The following is a 19,901-nucleotide window of genomic DNA, read 5'->3' as shown; positions in this document are numbered from 1 at the left end:
AAAGGATTAATGAAAACATCCCGCCTTACTGGCAAGCATAACGCACACTGTTCTGGCCTCCTCGCTTTAGTTAGTGGCTGCAGTAAGATAATGAAACCACACTGGAGGTACTGTAATTGCAGTTTCCTGTGAGCTCAGGCAACGTCCTCTGTTTCACAAGGCAAAACCATCATAGATAATCAATTATATGCAGACACTAATTACTGAACTCTGTCTGGACAGAAACTCCCACTCTATAGGCTGATCAGATGAGTGAGTTGTAGGCTATAGGGGGATGAGGAGGGGGGCCTGTCAAAAGTAGCCTCCATTCGTGCAAAAACAGTGTTGACATAAAATAACAGGAAAACAAAATGCTTTATCTGGCACTGATGTTGAATAAGCCTCTGTAATCACCGTGCAGAGAACCTTTGTTTCCAATTGAAAGGGCAGAAAACCGCCAAAAACCGAATTCAAGACGAAAAAAGCAAAGAAGAAAATGCAAGTTTATAGTCTATGACTATATTTATCTTATAAGAAACAACCACAGAACTTCTATGATTCATGTCAGCAAGACACTCAAACGCAAAAACTATACGAAAACATAAAATATCCCAAGGTTACTAGCTATAAACTCAAACGACGCCCCTTTTGGGAATATTAAAGTGATTTGTAGTTTGGTATAAGACCCAAACGAGACAAGTCGTAAAACCCTTGATGGCTTTGCCAGAACATCCACACGAGCCAACTCTGCTACCTGAAGTTGTGAGAACTGCTTACAACTCACACTTAAAGTTTTAAAATAAAAAATAGTTTTATTGTTCCAATGCTACATTAATTAAGCACTATGTTAAACAAAGCCGTTATCCACAGAGCACGAGACGTGTCGCGCGCAGCCCGCCGAGCACAGCGCTGCCGTCTGCGGACACGACCGTCTGCACCTCGGGCTGCGGAGGGGCTCGAGCAATATACGCCGTTTCTCTCGGTAAAACAAATACTCAGGACGACTTTAAGTTTTTACCAGACAAAGCTTTAAAAAGTTAAAACTCTCCCTCGTGCTCGTCGGCGTTACTGTCGAAAAAACTTACTTACCAGTGAATACAGAAAGGGCGACAGCCGAAGCGTCAAATAGGTTTCCTGTTCGAAAGTTGCCGTGTGTCAGTGGGGGGAAAAAAACATTGTATGCGGAAGTACAGATGAGAAACACACGCACACACACACACACACACATACACCCGCGCGCGCACACACACACACACACACACACACACACACACACACACACACACACACAAACAGGGTGATCAACCAACTGAAGGCGGATACAAAGTATCGATTTGGCGTTTTAAAATAATGACAACAAGCAAAAAAATCGGCTTGAAAAGCAACGTTGGCCAGACTCTTGTGCTTATTTGTGTTTTACAGCTCTACTGTCAAAGTTTACAAATAAAAAGTGTATACCGTCTAAAACGGCTTGTTTCCGCCCTGTGTTACATACTAAATCGTCCCCATTGAAGGTCCTCACCCTGTACTATACTGAATATGCATATTTTATAAGCGTGTTTCTTACGCTTTTACGTGGTTTGTTGACCTGTTTTTGTGTGTGTGTAAAAGTTAACCTGTACGTTTTACGACATATTTGGCTGAAGTATGTCAAAGTGTTGTACATGTAATTTGCACTTGACAAGAAAACGGCTGCAACATTTTTATTTGATAATTATTAGGCAATTTCCTACATAAACTTTGAGGAAGCATGCAGCGTAAAGCTGCATTCCCCATTATCATTCATGTTAACTGCCCCCTTTGAATCGGTTAGTCAACTAATTGGTCAATTTGGTCGTAGTCGACAACGATTTCGGTTTTTATTTTAAATATTCATGTTTTTTTCATTCTGAATGACTTATTTCTAAACAAAAACAAAAAAAAACATATGATCACATATCTGGTACACACACGATCTGAAATTGTGTTGTGTGATATTCTTTGAGGATGATTAAAACAACTATTTGATTAATCAACAAAATCGTATGAGTGTTGACTAAAATATCTTTGGTCGCCCTAACATTAACCATACACCATTTCACTTGTATGTTATTTTTCACAGCTGATGTGCTATGATGTTTATTTATGTATTGTATGAATTCAATTCACACAACACTGGAGCCATGAACAGATTACAGGCCATAAAGGACTAATTAAAGCAATTGTTTATAGAGTTGATTGCCCAAATTAAACTTTACTACCGACCTGGTCACTCGTTGCCTCACTGCTATTTAGCCTCCTTGCGCCACCTTGTGGCGAAACATGGGCATTACCTGGTCCCCTCTTACTGGACCGACCTCATAATTTGACCTGAACTCTGAAACTCATATAAACCTGCATATCTATTTCGTAAATTATTAAGGTTTTAATGTCACGACATTTGAGTTTCAAGGTTAATTCTTGACCTTATTGACAAACTGATCTCACCTCAAGCTCTGTTAACAGATTTTATGGAATTGTAGATGTTCAAATTGTAAACACTTTCATGACTTCTTGTCAATGTTGGCTTGAAGTCTATTTTGGTGCATTACAAAGTTACACAGTAATGAACAGTGTATGCTGTTATCTATTAAACCCAGGCATGTAGGAAAGAACTCACACCTTGCAAAGTGTCAACACATGACACCAATGGCCATTGGACTGAGAATGAATTGCAATATAAAGAAGACCTACTCTCTGTCTCCCTTCCAATTAGGTTTACTCCACATTGTTTTTATCATGGTCGTAACCTTGAATCATTCACACATTTCGAGTGGCCGCCATATGGCGATTTAAGATTGTAGATTTGATAGTTGAGGACATACGGTCATAAGGTTGTTTCATTGACTGAGAGGTTGTACAAACATCCCTCAAGTGTGCCCTTCTCATTCAAACTGTAAAAATCTACTTTATAATAAAGTGAAGAAAGGTGTATGCTTGAAGGGATGTATCCCTCACTCAGGATATAACATTTGTAGATGCAGTCTTACTTATGCATTCAAGCTAGTAATTTCCTGATTGGGAGTGAAAGGCTTTGTGTTTGCAAATGACATGAGAGTTGAAAATGAAGATATACTGGTTTGTGTCTGCAAGTGTTGAATTAACGGCTGTTTATAGTGTTAATTCGAAGTATGGCTCCATTAAAATTTAAAAGTAGTCGCCCACAACATAAGTCCAGAGTTTATAACAGTGTCAGAGTTTAAGAAAATAAATGTAAAGGTATCTTTGTATTAAAGGCTCCTTCTTTATAATGGTTCAGACTGTATTATGATTATTATAATTATTAATGTGTAAAACAGAGTATATATTAATCCTGAAAACATGAACTGTAATACAACCAACAGGATACTATTAGCATTAAAAAACATGTATTATTATTATGATTATTGTAATTGTTATTATTTATTTAATGCTTTTGTTAATCTAGTTAATTGAGTATATAATATGGGCTGTTTTAACAGAAATTAAATTTGCTGAGATTAAATCAAACTTCCCCATTGTTATTCTTAATATATTTAAAACGCAGCTCTTACTTGAGAAATACATAATTTGTATAATTCTTATCAGCGCATTTCAGAAATAGTGAACACAATGGCAGATATCAGCGGCCACGTCTGAATTATTTATATCATAATTGACTAACTGCAAAAGATATAAAGTGATCAGATAGAAAACGTAATTTTATTCCAGATATTTAAATGTACTGTGTTGCCAAAATAATATGCATATGTTTTATGAAGGTGTCTTCACTGGCATGAAGGGATAAAATGTGTTGGAATGTAATACATTTCTAATATTATGATAGAAATTGACGTCACTAAATGAATCCATTCAATAAACTCACAGTCAACAACAGTCCACTATCCAGAATAATGTTTATTGCTTTTGAAGATATTAATTTTTTCTTCTTTTTTGCACTTTCCATTTTTCCTCTTTACAGTAAAACAAAGAGAGATGACCGGTAAAACCACTGCATTGTCATTTTTGGATGTGTACACACACATACACACAAAGGAAACAGTATTTACAGCTGTAGGTTGGTGTTCTCCACGTGGAGGTGACTGGAGGCCTTCCCTGTAGCAACTCAACAAACACAGAGCTTTACATTAACTTTACAATAGAGCTTTCACAACTAACCGTATATCGCCACTGTTTGACAAACCATAGGCTATAAAGGCTATGAAGCTGTACAACATGTGCTGAGAAACGGGCCGGAGGCTGGAAGTTGGTCATTAGATCTGGGTAGAGCAAACATAAACAGTTTTTGAATATTTTATTATTTTCTAACGTCCTCAAGCAAAACCGATTGCCCTGCTGCTGGCATGGACAAAAAGCACTGATTGAAAAAAAATAATCAAAACCAATCGGGGGAGGATTTAAAAAAGAAAATGCAAAGACCAATATTATTCACATTTGACTAATTACAGTACAGTTACACCAGGTGAATGCTAACTATAAAAATAAGTCTACTGGCATATTTTTGAACCCAAAGGGTTCGTATGTTGGGCATCTGGCAAAAATGACCAAAGGGCACAATTAATTGGGGTCGAGAAAATCAGAGACAATTCCCAGTGTGAACTCTGTCCTCATCATAGAAAAACATCTTCAGAGTGCAGATCGCCTGCCATTAATAATTTAAACTTTGATACACCTAAGCTTATAATTTTTCCAACATGTTTAAATACTGAATTAAATCACAACAATACAGCTAAATCTTATCATAGTGAATAATAATTAAAGGTAATGTACACCATAATAAAATATATACAGTGAAATATTCATACAAATTTCTAGGTTGGTCCAGCTCCTTCTGCTCTCTTTTTCTTTCCTTTTAGAAAATGTGCAGGAAATACTTAAACCACAGGACAAAATAAATATTCACAGACTATCACAGTTGATACTATTAGAAATATGGATTTTAACATTTAAATTAACCCGCAAGAAACAATATATCATATCAAAGTAAGTGCAAAATAAACATAAGGGCAACAATTTTACTCACAGGATAACGAAGGGAAGATGATTTCATTTCAAGAGCCATGGACTGAAAGGACCACTAGGTGGCAGTATTTGACTATGTCTCAAACGTCATAGTGATTATATATGTATAGTCCAAATCTAAGGAATTACAGGACAAATCTGTAAAATTGGATCGATCTGAGCATTATTTGTTGTTGTGTTGTGTTTGTATAGGGATGTTGTTATTTAATGTTTGTCAAGGCAGACATTGCTGTGTTGCAATTTACCACCTCACCGCCTTCTATCATAGCACAGCCGCAGACCGCAAATTGTAGAGTACTGCATGCAACGTGGAAAACAAGTCTACAAAGCATGGAGCGATCATTTGGTGCGAGAGATCAAAACAGAAAAGACAAGTTGGTGAAACAGACAGCCGATACCCCAAAAACACTGTACGCCACATATATTCTAAGATGGACGAGTCGGTGGTGTGATGGTCTGCAGGCAAGTTTAAAACTTACACAGCAAACAGGGAAACAGTCATTTCAGAAGTCAAGACTACAACTGCCTTTTTTTTTGGATCTACAGAGAGGGATCGGGGAGTTTGCAATTTAAAGTTAAAAAAAAAAGTGTCTCAGAGAAAGAAAGGAGAGAAAAAGAGAGTTATCAGAGCACAGTCTGGCAAGATGGCGGACACGAGAGAAAATGTATTAGCTGTGTATCATTTTGAGAGTCTTGGTCTCCTTGTGTCTGTCATGCAGAACCATAGAGGGGGAAAGTGATGGCGGCAGGGACGGGGGCGGGGGACTGATGGGCATCAGCCTCTTCAGGGAATGTGGGGACACTGTTGGGGGGGGAGAGGAGACGGGTGGCAGCACGCTCCCTTTCTTTCCAGCCAACACTATCTGTGATCGGTTCCCCAGCCTGGATTCCTTCCCGATGCTGAACTCGTGCTCGTTTTCGTTATCCGAGCTGCTGTCGCTCAGATCTGTGATCTCCAGGTCTGAGTCTGACTCCGGGTCCTGCTTCATCCCTCCTCTCCTCTCTGTGGGGCTCTGCCGGCCCGTCCCGGCTCCGAGGCCGATCGCTCCCAGCCCCAGACTCAGCGCCGTGGCTGGAGGATTGGCCTCCACCCTTTCCCTTTCCCCCAATGGCGCCCCGTTGCCAACGTCCGTCCGTCCCATTGACAGGCTCCCGGGGTAAGGTGGCAGGACGAGTCTGACACCGGCTGTGCCGTTTGTCCCCCCGGTTTGCCCCGCTGCTCCCCTCTCACCCCCACCTGCCTCCCCTGGGGGGAGCAGGGAGGAGAAGGGGTTAGGCAGCTGGGAAAGGCTGCTGTGCAAAGGGTTGGGGTAAAACTGGGAGGGGTAGAGGGAGCCAGGGGGCAGTTTGGGGCAGTTATTGAGGGAGAAGGCCCCTGGGAGGTAGGGGTTGAAGCCCCAGGGGTAGTCGAAGGGTGGGTTGCGAGGGTACGGGCCCAGCAGTGATGGGGGTTTGGTGTAGCACGGTGCACCTAGGACAGAGACAATCCAGAGATGGAGGTTAGTGCTCAGAAGGGCCAAAGGTTTCTTGACATACAACATCCAAGAATGTTCACTAATTATGCTCATCGGTATTAGCAATTCTAATCAGAAGCCACAGGGGCCAATTCTGGCACGGCTGCTTTCAAAAAAGAAAAAAAAAACCTGATGGTTCATTTATGCATGCCAGTACTGAGATGTACACCCACTTCACACCGCTGACAACCAGATGTGAACACAAAGACTCTGCACTGCAGTGGAAAATAAATGTCTAATAAAGCAAGTTTACATCTTTCAAACACTGAATAAAAGACACACATCATCACAGTGGTGACAGTCACTTTGTTGCAAAATGTAAATAAGAAATAAAGAGCGCATCAGCAGCCTGGTCCGTGTACTTCCAGAGGTTAAAGTATGTTTCGACATGTCACCGGATAATTCTAGATCAAGCAAAAAGAACATAAGATGTAGCGAATTAAATATTGCACCATATGACTTGATAACAGAACATGGGGGTACATTTGAGGTGGTGCTGGAATTCAGTTTTAATGAACAAACAAAAGCATTGCCTCTCCACATTCTGTACCTCCTTCCAACTGACAACCAACTTAAGGATTCTCTCTCTCTCTCTGCTGCGCCCTCCTCCTCTCTCAGTCTTCCTCGCTCTCTCTTTCACTCTGTTATTTACTATGCAGGGCTAATTTGACAGTGGTGAAGTCTCTGCGTGCTGGGCCAGGAGTAGCTGGCAGACACATGAATATTGAATCAGTCAGGCAGGCCTCACTTGCTTATGAAAACACAGTAATGGGCGCCCACAGGCCACAAACTGAAGCCTGCACCCTCAATTAGGGCCTTCCTGCCTGGGAAGGGATTAGGACAGCAGGGACACATGGGAGGGAGAGGAGGGTGAGAAGGGAAAAGGGGGGGAATAGGACCTGAGGACAAACAGAGTGGGTAAGGAGGGAGGGGAGTGCATGCGAGTGTGTGCGAGTACATCTGTTTACACACTGCCGCACTAGCTCTGCACATTCATACACATTCTGATGCACATATACAGTGTGCAGTACAGAGGCAAGAAGTACAAAGGCAGATTGCATTATCGCACGTATTAGGCAAACATACACAAATCTACGCTGCGTTCAATGACGCCTATGTGCAGAGAGAGAAGTGAACAAATGAGGAGAATCATCCTGGAAATGTGGATGATCTCTTTAGCTTCCACCTTGTTTCTTGCCACCGCTAAAATGCATAATTCACAAGCTAACCTGGCCTCTCACCTGAAGCACAACCTCACTGCGGGCTGCGATGGGACAGCCATCTCTCTTATTTCCTTTAACAATAAATGTTCATGCCTCCCCATATCCTCAATCCTCTCCTCTTTCCTACTACCTCCTCCTCCTCCCTTTGTTTACGAAGGTCTGTTTGCTGACTATACCGCCTCACGCTCCCTCGGTACAAGCGGCCTTTCTTCTCGTGAAAAAGTCTCTGGGATACAGAAAGATTCCTATTTTTTGCCCTGGCACTTTTAACCAACTTTTCTTGGCTCACCTGTACTGAGGAAGGGGAATGCATCCAGTCTCAGCTTGTCTCCTTCGGGCCCTGGTGCCGTGGCCCCTCGATCAAACAGGGACGTCCCCCTGCCAGAGTCTGGCAAACGAGGAAACAGAGACTGTATGGCCTGAGACGATGAGGGGCAGAAAAAAAAAGAGAGTGGAAAAATGATTTCATTAGTGCGTGTGCTTTCCAAATAGAGCCCACATATTGCTACACATTCACCCCGATGGCAGGGCGCTGCTGTCAACGTAGGACTTCACACTGCACAATGCAGCAGCGCCTGGCAGAGTGTGATGCAAACAGTGACAGCGTCGCAGCAAGGACAGAATAAAAAAGGGTGTCATGGGACTCGGGGGAAAAAAGGGAGGTAAGAGGACACGGAGGCTCAGAGACTCAAAGGCGGGAAGAGTACAGAGTCAAATGGAGACCAGCGATTAAGATTGTGGGCACAAAGGATAAATGACGGGGAGAGAGGGATTGTGGGCATTCGTCCTGCATGAAGGGACACAGGACGAATAGGACTGAGATCTGAAAGAATGACATCCATTCAGGATATAGGGCAGCTGTGTGTGTGTGTGTATTTTTTTTCTGTGTAAAATACGTGAAGGAGGAAAGGTAAAATAAATGGAACGCTTGAATCTCAGGAATCAAGGGGACAAAGGAGGGATTTTTTCCCCCCGAGCAGGACTTTGGATCAATAGTATCTGTCACCCTGCAGCCCCAAGTTTGAAAGGCGAGACTGTACTCCCAAGCTGCAAGATCTGCGTTGCTTAACAAACCGCATTAATGACCCACCATTGATCTGATCTGACGCGACCCCTTTGCTTTCCATTTCTTTCATTTTCAATCGATGACAGATGGATACGCCATTGGAGACGGATGAGAGAAGGAGGGGATAACGTCTTCTTTTGTTTTAAGGACAAGTTAAAACCGTCCTCCTCCACTGTCTCCTTCAAAGACAGGGTCTCCTTATCCCATCTTAAGGGTAGCGCAGACAAATGATGGATGCATCTCTCGTACTGTACTTTCATGATACGTGTACTTTCTAGGACTTTAGTTGTTTGAAATAAAATTATCTGCACACACTTCAAAGTCAAAAGAAAATACTTGTATACAGTTGTGTCTAAATGTAGAAGAAACTAATAAATAAAAACGTGTTTATTGTTTTATTTTCTCTAAATATTGAATCACTTGAAAAGAAGCACACGTCATAAATCTATTCAATAAAACATGTGTTCTGATACTATTTAGCTCTGTAACAAAATGTTAATCTCTTCGTGCAAATATTAAGTATTCTATTCTGATCACCATGAGAGGCAATGAGTAAAAGAGGGAATGATGATTAACAATCGTTCTCTTGTAAAAAGTCAGCGCACAGCGGGGGCCTGAGAAATACAACAGCAAAATCACTTGAGTGAAATGGATTTAAGTTAGCTGAATCAAATTACTATTAATACAAAATTAAGGAGTTGAGCACTGTGTCTAGCTATTTCTCCTTCTTTTTTCTTTGTTCAGGTTTTCAGTTTTTTAATTCTCTGTGCATTTTTATTACCGTCTATTGGAGACACACAGAATCAAGGCGCTAAATCAAATATGGTTATACGATTTAGATTTCGGTCTGTTTCTTTCACAGTCTGTCAGACTTTGAATTTCCTTCTCATTTTTATATGATTTACACTTTGTTTATCTCAGGGAATACATCCCCTCTGCTAATCCCAGCCTCTCCCAGTCCCTTCATCCTCCCCTCCGTACCTCTGGGCTGCAGTCTGGAGCGGTGGAGCTCCCGTTGAAGTGGTTCTGGGCCAGAAAGAAGGGAGAGTTGGCCATGTCCAGGAGGGGGTAGTTCACCAACACAACCTTGCTGAAGTTAAACTTGTAGGTGAAACGCTTCCCTTTGGTTTTGTGCAAAATGCGCTTGTTGTAGTAATACCTGCGAAGGAGGAGGAGAGGATATCGAAGGAGGGATGGAGTGGGGGAATATAGGAAAAAGGAAGAGGAAAAGGAAAAGAGGAGGGAAGGATTAATATAATGCTCGCATCAAGGTTTCGTGTCTCATCGCTAACAGAAGCGAATAAGTAAACAACTTCAGCGCTGTAGGACAAGAGCTATGCTGATTTCCCACTGTTTTTATTCATCTCCTCCTTACTCAAATCAATTCATGTCTGCCTGCATTGATTCAATACAATATGGTTCTTTAAAGGGAAATTTTATTCAGCTGTTACCAGACAAAAAGCCAAAAACCAGAATCCCTTTGAGCCTCAGAGACTCTCAACATACAGTCAACATTGAAACAGAAACAACAAATGAAAATACTTATTTCATCGTGCACAAGATTATATCAATTAAAAAAAAACATTTGGGTGTTAGATTATGGTGTATTAGGATATAGATTATGGCATCAAAATAAATGAAAAAATGATATCATGATCCTGAAAAATATTGGTGCCTCAAAATGAGAAACCGGCTCATTTATACATCGTAAAAATATATATTTTATTCAGAAAGTTTTCACTGTTGAAGTGAAAACAATGTATAAAATGCGAGGGTAAAAATGTTTTTTACTGAATGCACCAGAAGCAGTTTGGACTCTGAAACATAATATCCGACCCGGGTGACGTGTAAATGCAAATGACACTGAGAAGCTGCCACAATCAGAAAAGAAAAATTTACAAAGACAACGGAGGAAGTCTCCACGGTAACGACCTCAGGTGTCTCCCGCTGGGCATGTAGAGCCGTCGTCATGCCTGTTTCCTGTGCCACCCACTTAGGTGTCACAATGTACAGTCTGCCAGGATGCAAGGTTGATCAACAGTAAAGGCAAAACATGGAGCCATCTGGCTCAGGCAAAGGAGCTGAGTGCTCAGGTGGAAGAGCGCAGGGTGGGGTGGAGGAAGAGGAGGAGGAGGAGGAGGAGGGGGCGGGATGCCGCAAATTGAAAAACCTACGGATGTCTCGGCGCCAGCTAGAACTTTAAATCTCGGACACCCTTTCTTCGAGCGGTTGCTTTGAAGTGACCACGGTGAGTGCACCAAATACAGAATGCATTAGACCACCTCAGCATTAAATACTGGCGATCAACGGCTCATTATGCAGACGCACGGTAGCAACAAACACAGCAGCCTGTAAGTATCCACAGTGGCTGCGCCCAGTGCACTGATGTGTACGTGTTTTGCTTTGCGTGGCAATTGTGCCGTGGCCCTTAATTGAGCAATTAAGTGAGGCTAATTAAGAAGGCTAATTGTGGCCCCAGCCAATTCATAACAATTAGACTCTGACGACAGCCCCCATTAACAAGAGGCCAAAGGAAAGCCGAGGGAGGGGGCTGGGGTGCCGAACAAGTCGGGGTAGTGTGTATTTGCATAAAAAAACTGTGTGCGGTTGGGGGGTGTAAAACGCTGAAGGTATATGGAGTGCGAACGGTATTATTTTAATCACCTTTGGCAAGTTGGGCGTCGAGCAGTTTCCCAGTTCTCGCCTCTAAAGAAGAAGTCCAAGCAATTTCAGACTGGGGCTTAATTTTAAAATCCCTATTGAATTTTTTATTTGGCAGCTCAATGGTGAACTTTCCATTAGGATGTCCACAGATAAGGAGAAATTGAGGGTATTGACGTTGCCCAGGAAAAGTCCCACCTTTATCTTTCCATTAAACCAACATGAAAAAGATCGACGTTAGTGGGGATTCAGCCAAACAAGAGTAAACAGTTTATGTAAACCGCGGTGTGATAAACATCTTGATTCATCTGATACCAACAGTGTTATTGCTTGACATTCAGCACACTGGTACAAACACATACCTCAGTGCCCTGCTCAGCTTGTCATAGTTCATGTGAGGTTTGCATTTCCTTAACCCCCACAGCCGAGCCACATCGTCCGGATCCTTGATCACAAACTCTCCATAGTCCCCCTGCCATGCGATTATGTTGTTATACTCCTCCTTCTGCAACAGCTCCAGGATGAAGTGCCACAGCTGGATCTGTCTGGACCCGGGGCTCGACTCAGGCTTGTAGGCCCAGTCTGGGAAGGCAATCCCTGGACAGAGGGAGCAGGAAAGAAGGGAGGATGAGGTTAGGGCCTGTCATTTGTCCCGTCGCTTGCCGGGGGGGATCGCTGTCTGAATGACTGATGAGTGATGGTGGTGAGGGATGATGTGTTTAATATCACAGCACGTGCCTTGAGCAATGTTAGTCTGCGCTAATGCCCTCTAGCCTCAACAGATTGGTCAGTGAGATGATGACAGCTCGCTGGGAGAAATCTGATTGATGCCGCTTGGGCCGACTGTATGCACATCATAGACGGAGTTAAGCAGCTTTTTGACTCATCCCAAAGAGAATCTGGCGCTAACTAGCCTTGTAAAAACATTAAATATACAACCAATTACTACCAGAGACTGAATTTGTTTTCCAATGTGTGAGGTTATTTTTTTTTTTTTGAAAGTTCGAGATGCATTTTAATATGTATCAATTGGATTTTCCCAATGACGGTTATGTTTTATCAGAACTGAATTTTCTTGTTTGGGCTGTTATGTTACACTCAATTCACACACGAGACCTGGGTCCAGATTCAGAGGAAGATGTCAGTACATGCATGAGTAGTTTTCTTTTCACAAAATACATGACATTAGGTAAACCAAAAAAAAAAGAAATTATACCCCTTGCATGAGCTTGATGGTGGGACTGACCTGGCGTCCAGAGTGCGGGCACCGGGGGGAGCAGCAGATCATTGACACAGTTACAGTCCATACCTCCACAACACCTGGAACAAAACAAAGAGAACATATATATATATATATATATATATATATATATATATATATATATATATATATATATATATATATATATATATATATAGCGATAGAAACTACCCAGCAAGTGTATTTCAGTGATTTAAAGTTAAAGTTGAAGAGAGTAAAGTTTTTTTTTTTAATGGAGGGATTGCGTAAGGATCTAAGGGCGCAATAGGAGTTTAAAAACATACCGTGAATCGATGTGAAATATGGCAAGGTTATGTTTCATATGTCTTTGGTCGAGATAAGGTGTTTGATGGATGTGATCTTGTGTGGCCACCTGAGGCTGTGTCTGATGCAACACGGTGGACATCCCTATAGTGCATTTATGAACAGGAGAAATTAAATAGACTTTTGAAAACCAAGTTAAAATTTAACCAAAAAATATATATATATATATATATATATATATATATATATATATATATATATATATATATATATATATATATATATATAAAAGAGAAATGGGACATTTTGATGTATAATATGGCTTGGTCAAGTTTTTAAATTTAAAATAATAGAAATAAAGTTAAAGATCCCTATGTGCACTGTTATATTCAGGTACACTACCTTCAGCAACAGAGACCGGCTGGTTTAATAGTCTACACCAGGAGAGGCTGAGTTTGTTCTGTGATTTAGGCATTCATATTAATGAGAAACGCCTCTCAGTATAACGCAATACAACTCAACAATGCCACAAACTACAGACTTCTCAATGATCAGAAACTTGGATTTCTTGTCTGTTGCATTAGACTGCATTAGTTGGACCAAGCTGCACGTAACAAACTGCCGATGGAGGATATAAAGTACTAGAAACAGCAAAGTAGAAGGACCAAACTGAAGTTCAATGTTTACCGCCACAACTAAGCAGCACACTGAAGGCATAAAAGCCTTCAGCAAACTGTTGATTTAATCAATCCATTGCGTCACGCTGCTTTTAATACGCGAGCAGCTGATCTGAACACATCACAAACAATAACGTGTGAATTAAATGACAGCTAGGAAGATAATGTCTGGGAAAGAAACGCATATAGACGTCTGCTGACAGGAGGAGGTAAGGAGGGTTTCCAGGACGAGCGAGGGGACGGTGGGATGTGATCTAGTTTGGATATCACAGTTTCATCAGGGTTGTTTTACAAAACTCAGATGGAAGAGATGCCCTGCTGCTACACTGGTATCTTTAATGCTGGGCTCTCTATCTCTCCCTTCACACTCTGCCTCTATTTAATTATGCTCTGTGAATTTTGGATTTTCCCTCCAGCATTGAAATGGAACGTGAATTATTAAGGTGTGTTTGTATAAATTATTATTACTAACTCCGGGCATTTCTCTCTCTCTGACCGACTCTCTCTAACCCGCTATCTCTCGCTGCTTCTAGCCTTTGGATTGTGGCCCCTCTCACTCTCTCCTCCCTCTCTTCATCTTTCTTGTTTTCAAGCCGCTCCTTCTGTCTTCAAATATAGAGTTGGCATTCATCCTATCTCACTCACATTTTTTTTTCTCACATCATTCATGTTATCATTTCTTATTTTTCATCTTTTTCCATCGGCCTTGTGTCTCTGCCTGCGCTCGCTTTCCTGTAATGAGTCAAAGTTATCACCAGGGTTCAAATAACAGCTATGTCTTCACAAAAAGCTTCTCATTTTCACGTGGGATTTTTCCACCAAACTATACTACACAAAAGCCTGTTAGATCACTTTGAATTCAGAGTGCCAGCATATGAAAACACACACATTGGCCTTCAATCGCACAATTAGAAATGTCTCTCTTCCAAGACACATGTCCTTCCATTAAAACTTGATACAGCCCCTACATCGGCCTCTGAGGAGATTGGTATGAGTCTTTAAAAAATAAGATATTCTTTGTGTTTGAGGTAGTAATCTATAAGTTGCCTCTTCCCTGTAGGCTACAGGTCATCAATACTGCATCATCTGTTTCATTTGCCATGTTCTCATGGTCCACAGCATGTATAAGCTTGTCTCCTCTGAGGATAATATATATGTGTGCTCCTGTCTGTCAGGGTCTCTGCAGCTCTCTCTCATACTACCTACACACCGCCTACATCTATATCCGTCCTCCCTTTTCCCATCCAACAGTGTAACTATACAGGTGAATCCTCCTTTCCTCTTTCCCACCTCCTTTCTATTCACACACACCTATCCACAGTCTGCTCCCCCGCCCCACCCATCCTCTTTTCTCTCCCTCTCTCCTGCTCTGTGTGTTTTGCTTCGGCGCAGTAATTTTCCGTTTGATTTCGGAGGTAATGCATTTTTTACAAATCAAAGAGGAAGCCAGGCAGCTCACCCCCCTCCTCCTCCTACCTCCCTTCCCTCTCTCCTCCCCTCCCTCCCCAGTCTCCTTCGTTCTCGCCCCCCTCGGCCCCCCAGGCCAGAGAGGAGATAAAGGAGCCCCCATCATTTCCTTGTTAGTTTTGATTTGGGCAGCGCAGGGCTTTCAAGTTCCCCCCATCACCCCCAGAAACATTATAACTAGCAGCCCAGGGAATACTGTTCCTCATACACACACACTCTTACACACACACACACACACACACACACACACACACACACACACACACACACACACACGCATGCACAGACTGTCAGATACAGATGCTCACAGATTGTAATGGATTGTACAAGCACAGTAAACACACAGTCTCAAGCAGATATGCCACAAAAATACAGTATTCAGGTAGCCGACACACGCACACACATGGACACACGCGCGCACACAGCACACAAAATAAGACATGGAGCCCATAGATATTGACTGAATCAATATAGACACACTAACACACATCTCACCAAGCCCAAAGAGAGAATGCACTTTGTTTACTAAAGATGCTTCTGATAGAGCACAGAGATGTGCACAGACGCACACATGCAACACAGAGTGACTGTGGACACAAAAGCCCAAACAAAGGACCTCTCTCCCACAAAAGGCCACCTATAAAAACCCCAGTCTGGATGATGGATCACACAGTTACCGGTGACAAAAGTAAATACTTACAATAGCGGCGCATGTGGACAACAGAGCCGCTCAAAAGGAAACCTCAGTTGTGCTCGTCCACATGTTGTGGAGGGTCGGCCCACACCGGTTTTTAGCAAACACACATTCCTGCTGCAAACCCTCTGGTGTGCCGGTGAGTCAGAGGCTTTTGATAAGTCACTCAGTTGAAAGAGTCAGGAGGTTTTAGCGACAGTTTAAAAAAATTTTTTTTTTACACGTCTTCACTACGAAGTTGCTGAGACTCAAAGCTGGAAGGTTGTTGTGCTTTTGCTTGACTTTCAAAACCACCACACCCAAAGTCTCAGAAAGGCCAAATCTGTATGCATTTTTTAAAATAAATTATCTTTATACCTGCATAAGGTGATTTTAATTTTTTGGGGGTCTTGTGGGAACAATGAAACAAACTGTGAACACACCATCAATATATGACCACTAGGTTGATATAGTGAACCCGCCGGCTCACAGTTGCTTATTTACACATCTTATTGACACAGAGGAGCATCAGCAATCATTTGGAGTTATGTTTCTGCCCACTTTGTTCAATGCAAGTCTAATATTCACTGACGTGAAGCTCTGTTTAGTCTCGAGCAAAGTACATGACTATTTGACTTTAAAATGTTACACTTTCTTCATGGTATAGCTGCTAACTTTGTCTGTGGATTGCAGCTGGCAGGTAGTGTAAAGAGGGTATTTGAAGCTTCATCACACATGAGGAGAACTGAAAATCGGGTGATAACTCTTTGTGCGTTCATCTCTTCATGACCCCTTTATATATTTCATAGTCATTTCATCCTTTCTTGATATACAAATATGGATTAGCACCTTTAAACTCATATTTTCTTATTTGTTCTTGATTGTATAACTTAAGTGGTTTACACTCTTTGTCTCCTTGTTCTTTCTATGACTTATTTCTTATCATTTGCATGTAAAGCACTTTGCAATTTCTTTTTTGCATGCATTTTTTTCCTGTCATATCATGTCACTTGATTTTTCTAGTTGAAATAAACCACCTGAGATAACAGAAAATTAAGAAAGTATGCTGTAATTAGGAAAATGAAAGTCATCAGAAATTAAGGGAATTGCTTTTAGCTATACTTAATGTAACATCAGTCTTTGCTGTTGGCAACTTAATACTGTCCAAGATGGATCATAACAAAATTAGAAGTGCATATCAAAAGTGTTATAAAAATGTTGTTTGGAAGAGATCTTTGGAACATTACATCATCTTCCCAAACAGGACTGACGGATACACACTGATACAAGTTTGCAACGAGGCTGCTAGTCTATAGGACTAGACCCGTCAGCAGAACTGAGCCGAGGTTAGTAGGCCACTGACGGCATAGAAAAGGAAACTACTGTAGTACCAACTATGTTTTGAAATTCTGCAGAGTGACTTGGGTAGAGGGAGGAAGGGGGGCAGCCTGACATTCAGGCAACATTATATCTCCACTGCTGTCTAAAGAAGGAAAGAGTGATGGGTTACGATATAAAAAGATAGAAAAATATGAGAGGCATGAAGAGTCTGGCCTCTCCCGCTTTCTTTTTCCACGAGATGAAACAGGCTCTGTACATCTGTCTCATCTTCCTTTTTTTGGTTGCCCCTGAAAAAGGCCCAACTGAACCCTCTCTCTCTCTCTCTTTCCTCTCTCTCTCCCTCCCTTCCTCTATACTTGCCTCTCTCCCGCTATCTCTGTCTCTCCCTCTCTCTCTGTTCCTCTCCCTGGTTAGCTCTGACACACTGGTCAGCCTCAGGGTGGAAGAACAGAGGGACTCTGCTATGGGTTTGTTAGAGGAGCTAGAAAGAAGGAGAGAGGAGAAACGACGAGGGGAGAGAGAGTGGAGAGAAGGAGGAGAAGAGGGGAGGAGGGGAAGGGCTGGACAGAAAGAGGGAAAACAGAACCTGTCCATCCAAAGAGAACAGTAGCCTATCATTCTTTAGATTGTTTTTTTTTTTAGCTACCTCAAAACATATGGCACCATACAGAAAGTATACTGGTGAAGACAAAAATAATCTATACTTCATAAACCAACAGAAATCAAACTCTTTTTTTTCACAAATGAAGAAGAATAGTTCTCCCATAAGTGATAAGTTATGAGCATCTTTAGGATTTAAGTGTCACCAGAACCTTAATCAATTGGTTGTCCTTGTGGTTCGCACTATGGGATGGGAGTACATTGGATTGAATATAAGACAATACATGTGCACTATATGTATTTATGTTATATGTCTTTATTTCAATGTTAGAAAGTGTGCTCACTTTTGTTATCACTTAAATTAATATGTTTTGTAGATCCATAAATATATAAAATTGCTAAAAGTTACAATAAAACAGTGATGGCTGAAAACACTATAAAACTATGTTACAGTGTTATAAACTCAAAGTGCTGCATCCACCACCGCGACTAAATGTCCACGTTTGCTCCTTTATACCTTGAGCTCTGTTCACCCTAAACACACTAAAGAAACCGTGAGAATTCATGTCATAGTAACAGGCAATATCTGTGCATTTAAACAATATGCATATAGTACTGAGGCTCTGTGACTCTTGTTCTCCCACAGAGCATCAATCAGTCCACACTGCAGCAGCAAAGCTGAATCACAGCGAGACACAGAACCAACAAGCTAAAATGTCTTTCAGTTGAACTAAACTTGAAACACATATGTACCAGCAGGTACAGTGATTGTGAGACCAATATGAGTTTTAAAATGTGAGGTCAGTGGCGTTTCCCAACTCAAGGTGTCTCAAATACACTGTCTCATTTTCGTGCTAGATCTTTCTTAAAAACATCTGAGCACAAGCGTGTTTATTGCACCAGGAAGGATTCAGACTATATAAGCTATGTTCATTATAATGAAGGAACTTGTCTCTCAATGCACCAACTTAGCTCATTTATGTGTTTAAAAAAAAAAAAAAAAAAGTTTTTGGACAACAATAGGAACTTTGTGACGTATATAGGATCCATTCATTGTTGCATTTGTTGGCACTAAAAATATTCTTTCATATTGTTGTATAGCCTTTTCCTGTAATGACCGCTTTCATTCATGAAGGCCAAGAGAAGTTTTAGAGCTTTAAAGATTCCTTCAGTCAGGTGAAGTTAAGAAAGCTCAGATCATAAATAGGCTGTAGCTTGTGATAAATAAGGAAACGTGTTTTTACGGCTTTCATGAAAGGTGGAGAACTCCAACAAGTTTTAAGAGGTGAGTGGAGATGAGGATGTGAGCGCGTGAAACGGTATTAGTGTGGTATGGAACGCCGGCCTTAAGAAAATAAGGAAAAGAAGGGGGAAAGGATGAAGAAAAAAGTATCAATCGATAGGGTTAAATTATTCATCGTCATTAATTATCGATCGCTCTCCGCTGCCGGCTCGTCCGCCTCGCGCCAGAGTTGAAAGGAGGGAAAGCGCGCTTTATTAAAACCGGCTCGAGCCTCATTGTTTCATGTCCCGCGGCAAAGAAAAAGCTCGAGTTTGGCTCTACCCGCGCCAGTAGAAAAACACATACACACACGCACGCGCGCGCACACACACACACTGCTCAACCTCCCTCTTTTACGTGTTCCCTCTCTCCTGTTCGCTCTCTCTCCGGACGCGCGGGAGGAGCTTTGGGGAGCCTCGCGCGGTGTTCACGGGGCGGCTGTGTCTCGTGTGGATCGATGAGGGATCAATGGCTCGCGCTGACTAATAGCCAGAGAGCGCCTTTGATCTCGCGGCTGAGAGATCAAAACCTGCGCGAGAGAGAAGAGAAATAGGAAAAGAAACTGCGCCGGCGAGCTGACCTTCACACGCGCACTAACTCGCGCATGCGAGCACACATCCACATTGACGCAAAACCCACGTAGACTACGCACGCGCTCGCAGCTTTTAGGAATTTAACTACAGGATATCCTACCAGCAAACACACCATGAGAGATGCATTACGAGCGAGATTGCAGGCGAATATGCATTGGACACATTTAGAATAATAACTAACGTATCTAAAGGCTGTAACAGATATTCTTCACACTTTTCCTCACGCAATATCACTCACTCGCACACAGTGTGCGTGTGTGTGCGTGCGTGCGTGCGTGCGT

At 41.9% G+C, this 19,901-nt stretch overlaps 2 protein-coding genes across 4 annotated transcripts in view; both read right to left on the bottom strand.

Moving 5' to 3' along the window:
- The window catches only part of arhgef1 (Rho guanine nucleotide exchange factor (GEF) 1), a 37,496-nt gene extending 36,372 nt beyond the window's left edge, over positions 1 to 1,124 (bottom strand). For all 3 annotated transcript variants that reach the window (XM_068569954.1, XM_068569955.1, XM_068569956.1), the window contains exon 1: positions 1,069 to 1,124. The gene's annotated coding sequence lies outside the window, so the exon portion shown is untranslated. The remainder of the gene's footprint in view (positions 1 to 1,068) is intronic.
- A 2,806-nt stretch (positions 1,125 to 3,930) lies between these two features.
- Positions 3,931 to 19,901, bottom strand: part of erfl1 (Ets2 repressor factor like 1) — a 34,412-nt gene continuing 18,441 nt past the window's right edge. Inside the window, exons 2-6 of the mRNA XM_068570513.1 lie at positions 12,709 to 12,782; positions 11,825 to 12,059; positions 9,783 to 9,960; positions 8,025 to 8,154; positions 3,931 to 6,469 (exon numbers count right to left, since the gene is read on the bottom strand). Of these exons, the coding sequence (XP_068426614.1) occupies positions 5,667 to 6,469; positions 8,025 to 8,154; positions 9,783 to 9,960; positions 11,825 to 12,059; positions 12,709 to 12,769 (1,407 nt within the window). The 5' untranslated portion in view covers positions 12,770 to 12,782 and the 3' untranslated portion in view covers positions 3,931 to 5,666. The remainder of the gene's footprint in view (positions 6,470 to 8,024; positions 8,155 to 9,782; positions 9,961 to 11,824; positions 12,060 to 12,708; positions 12,783 to 19,901) is intronic.

The sequence above is a fragment of the Clinocottus analis genome, unplaced genomic scaffold (genome assembly GCF_023055335.1).
Source record: "Clinocottus analis isolate CAN_PGR_092001 unplaced genomic scaffold, fCliAna1.0.p SCAF_9, whole genome shotgun sequence".
Classification (NCBI taxonomy): Eukaryota; Metazoa; Chordata; class Actinopteri; order Perciformes; family Cottidae; genus Clinocottus; species Clinocottus analis.
This window is presented reverse-complemented; position numbering and strand designations above follow the sequence as displayed.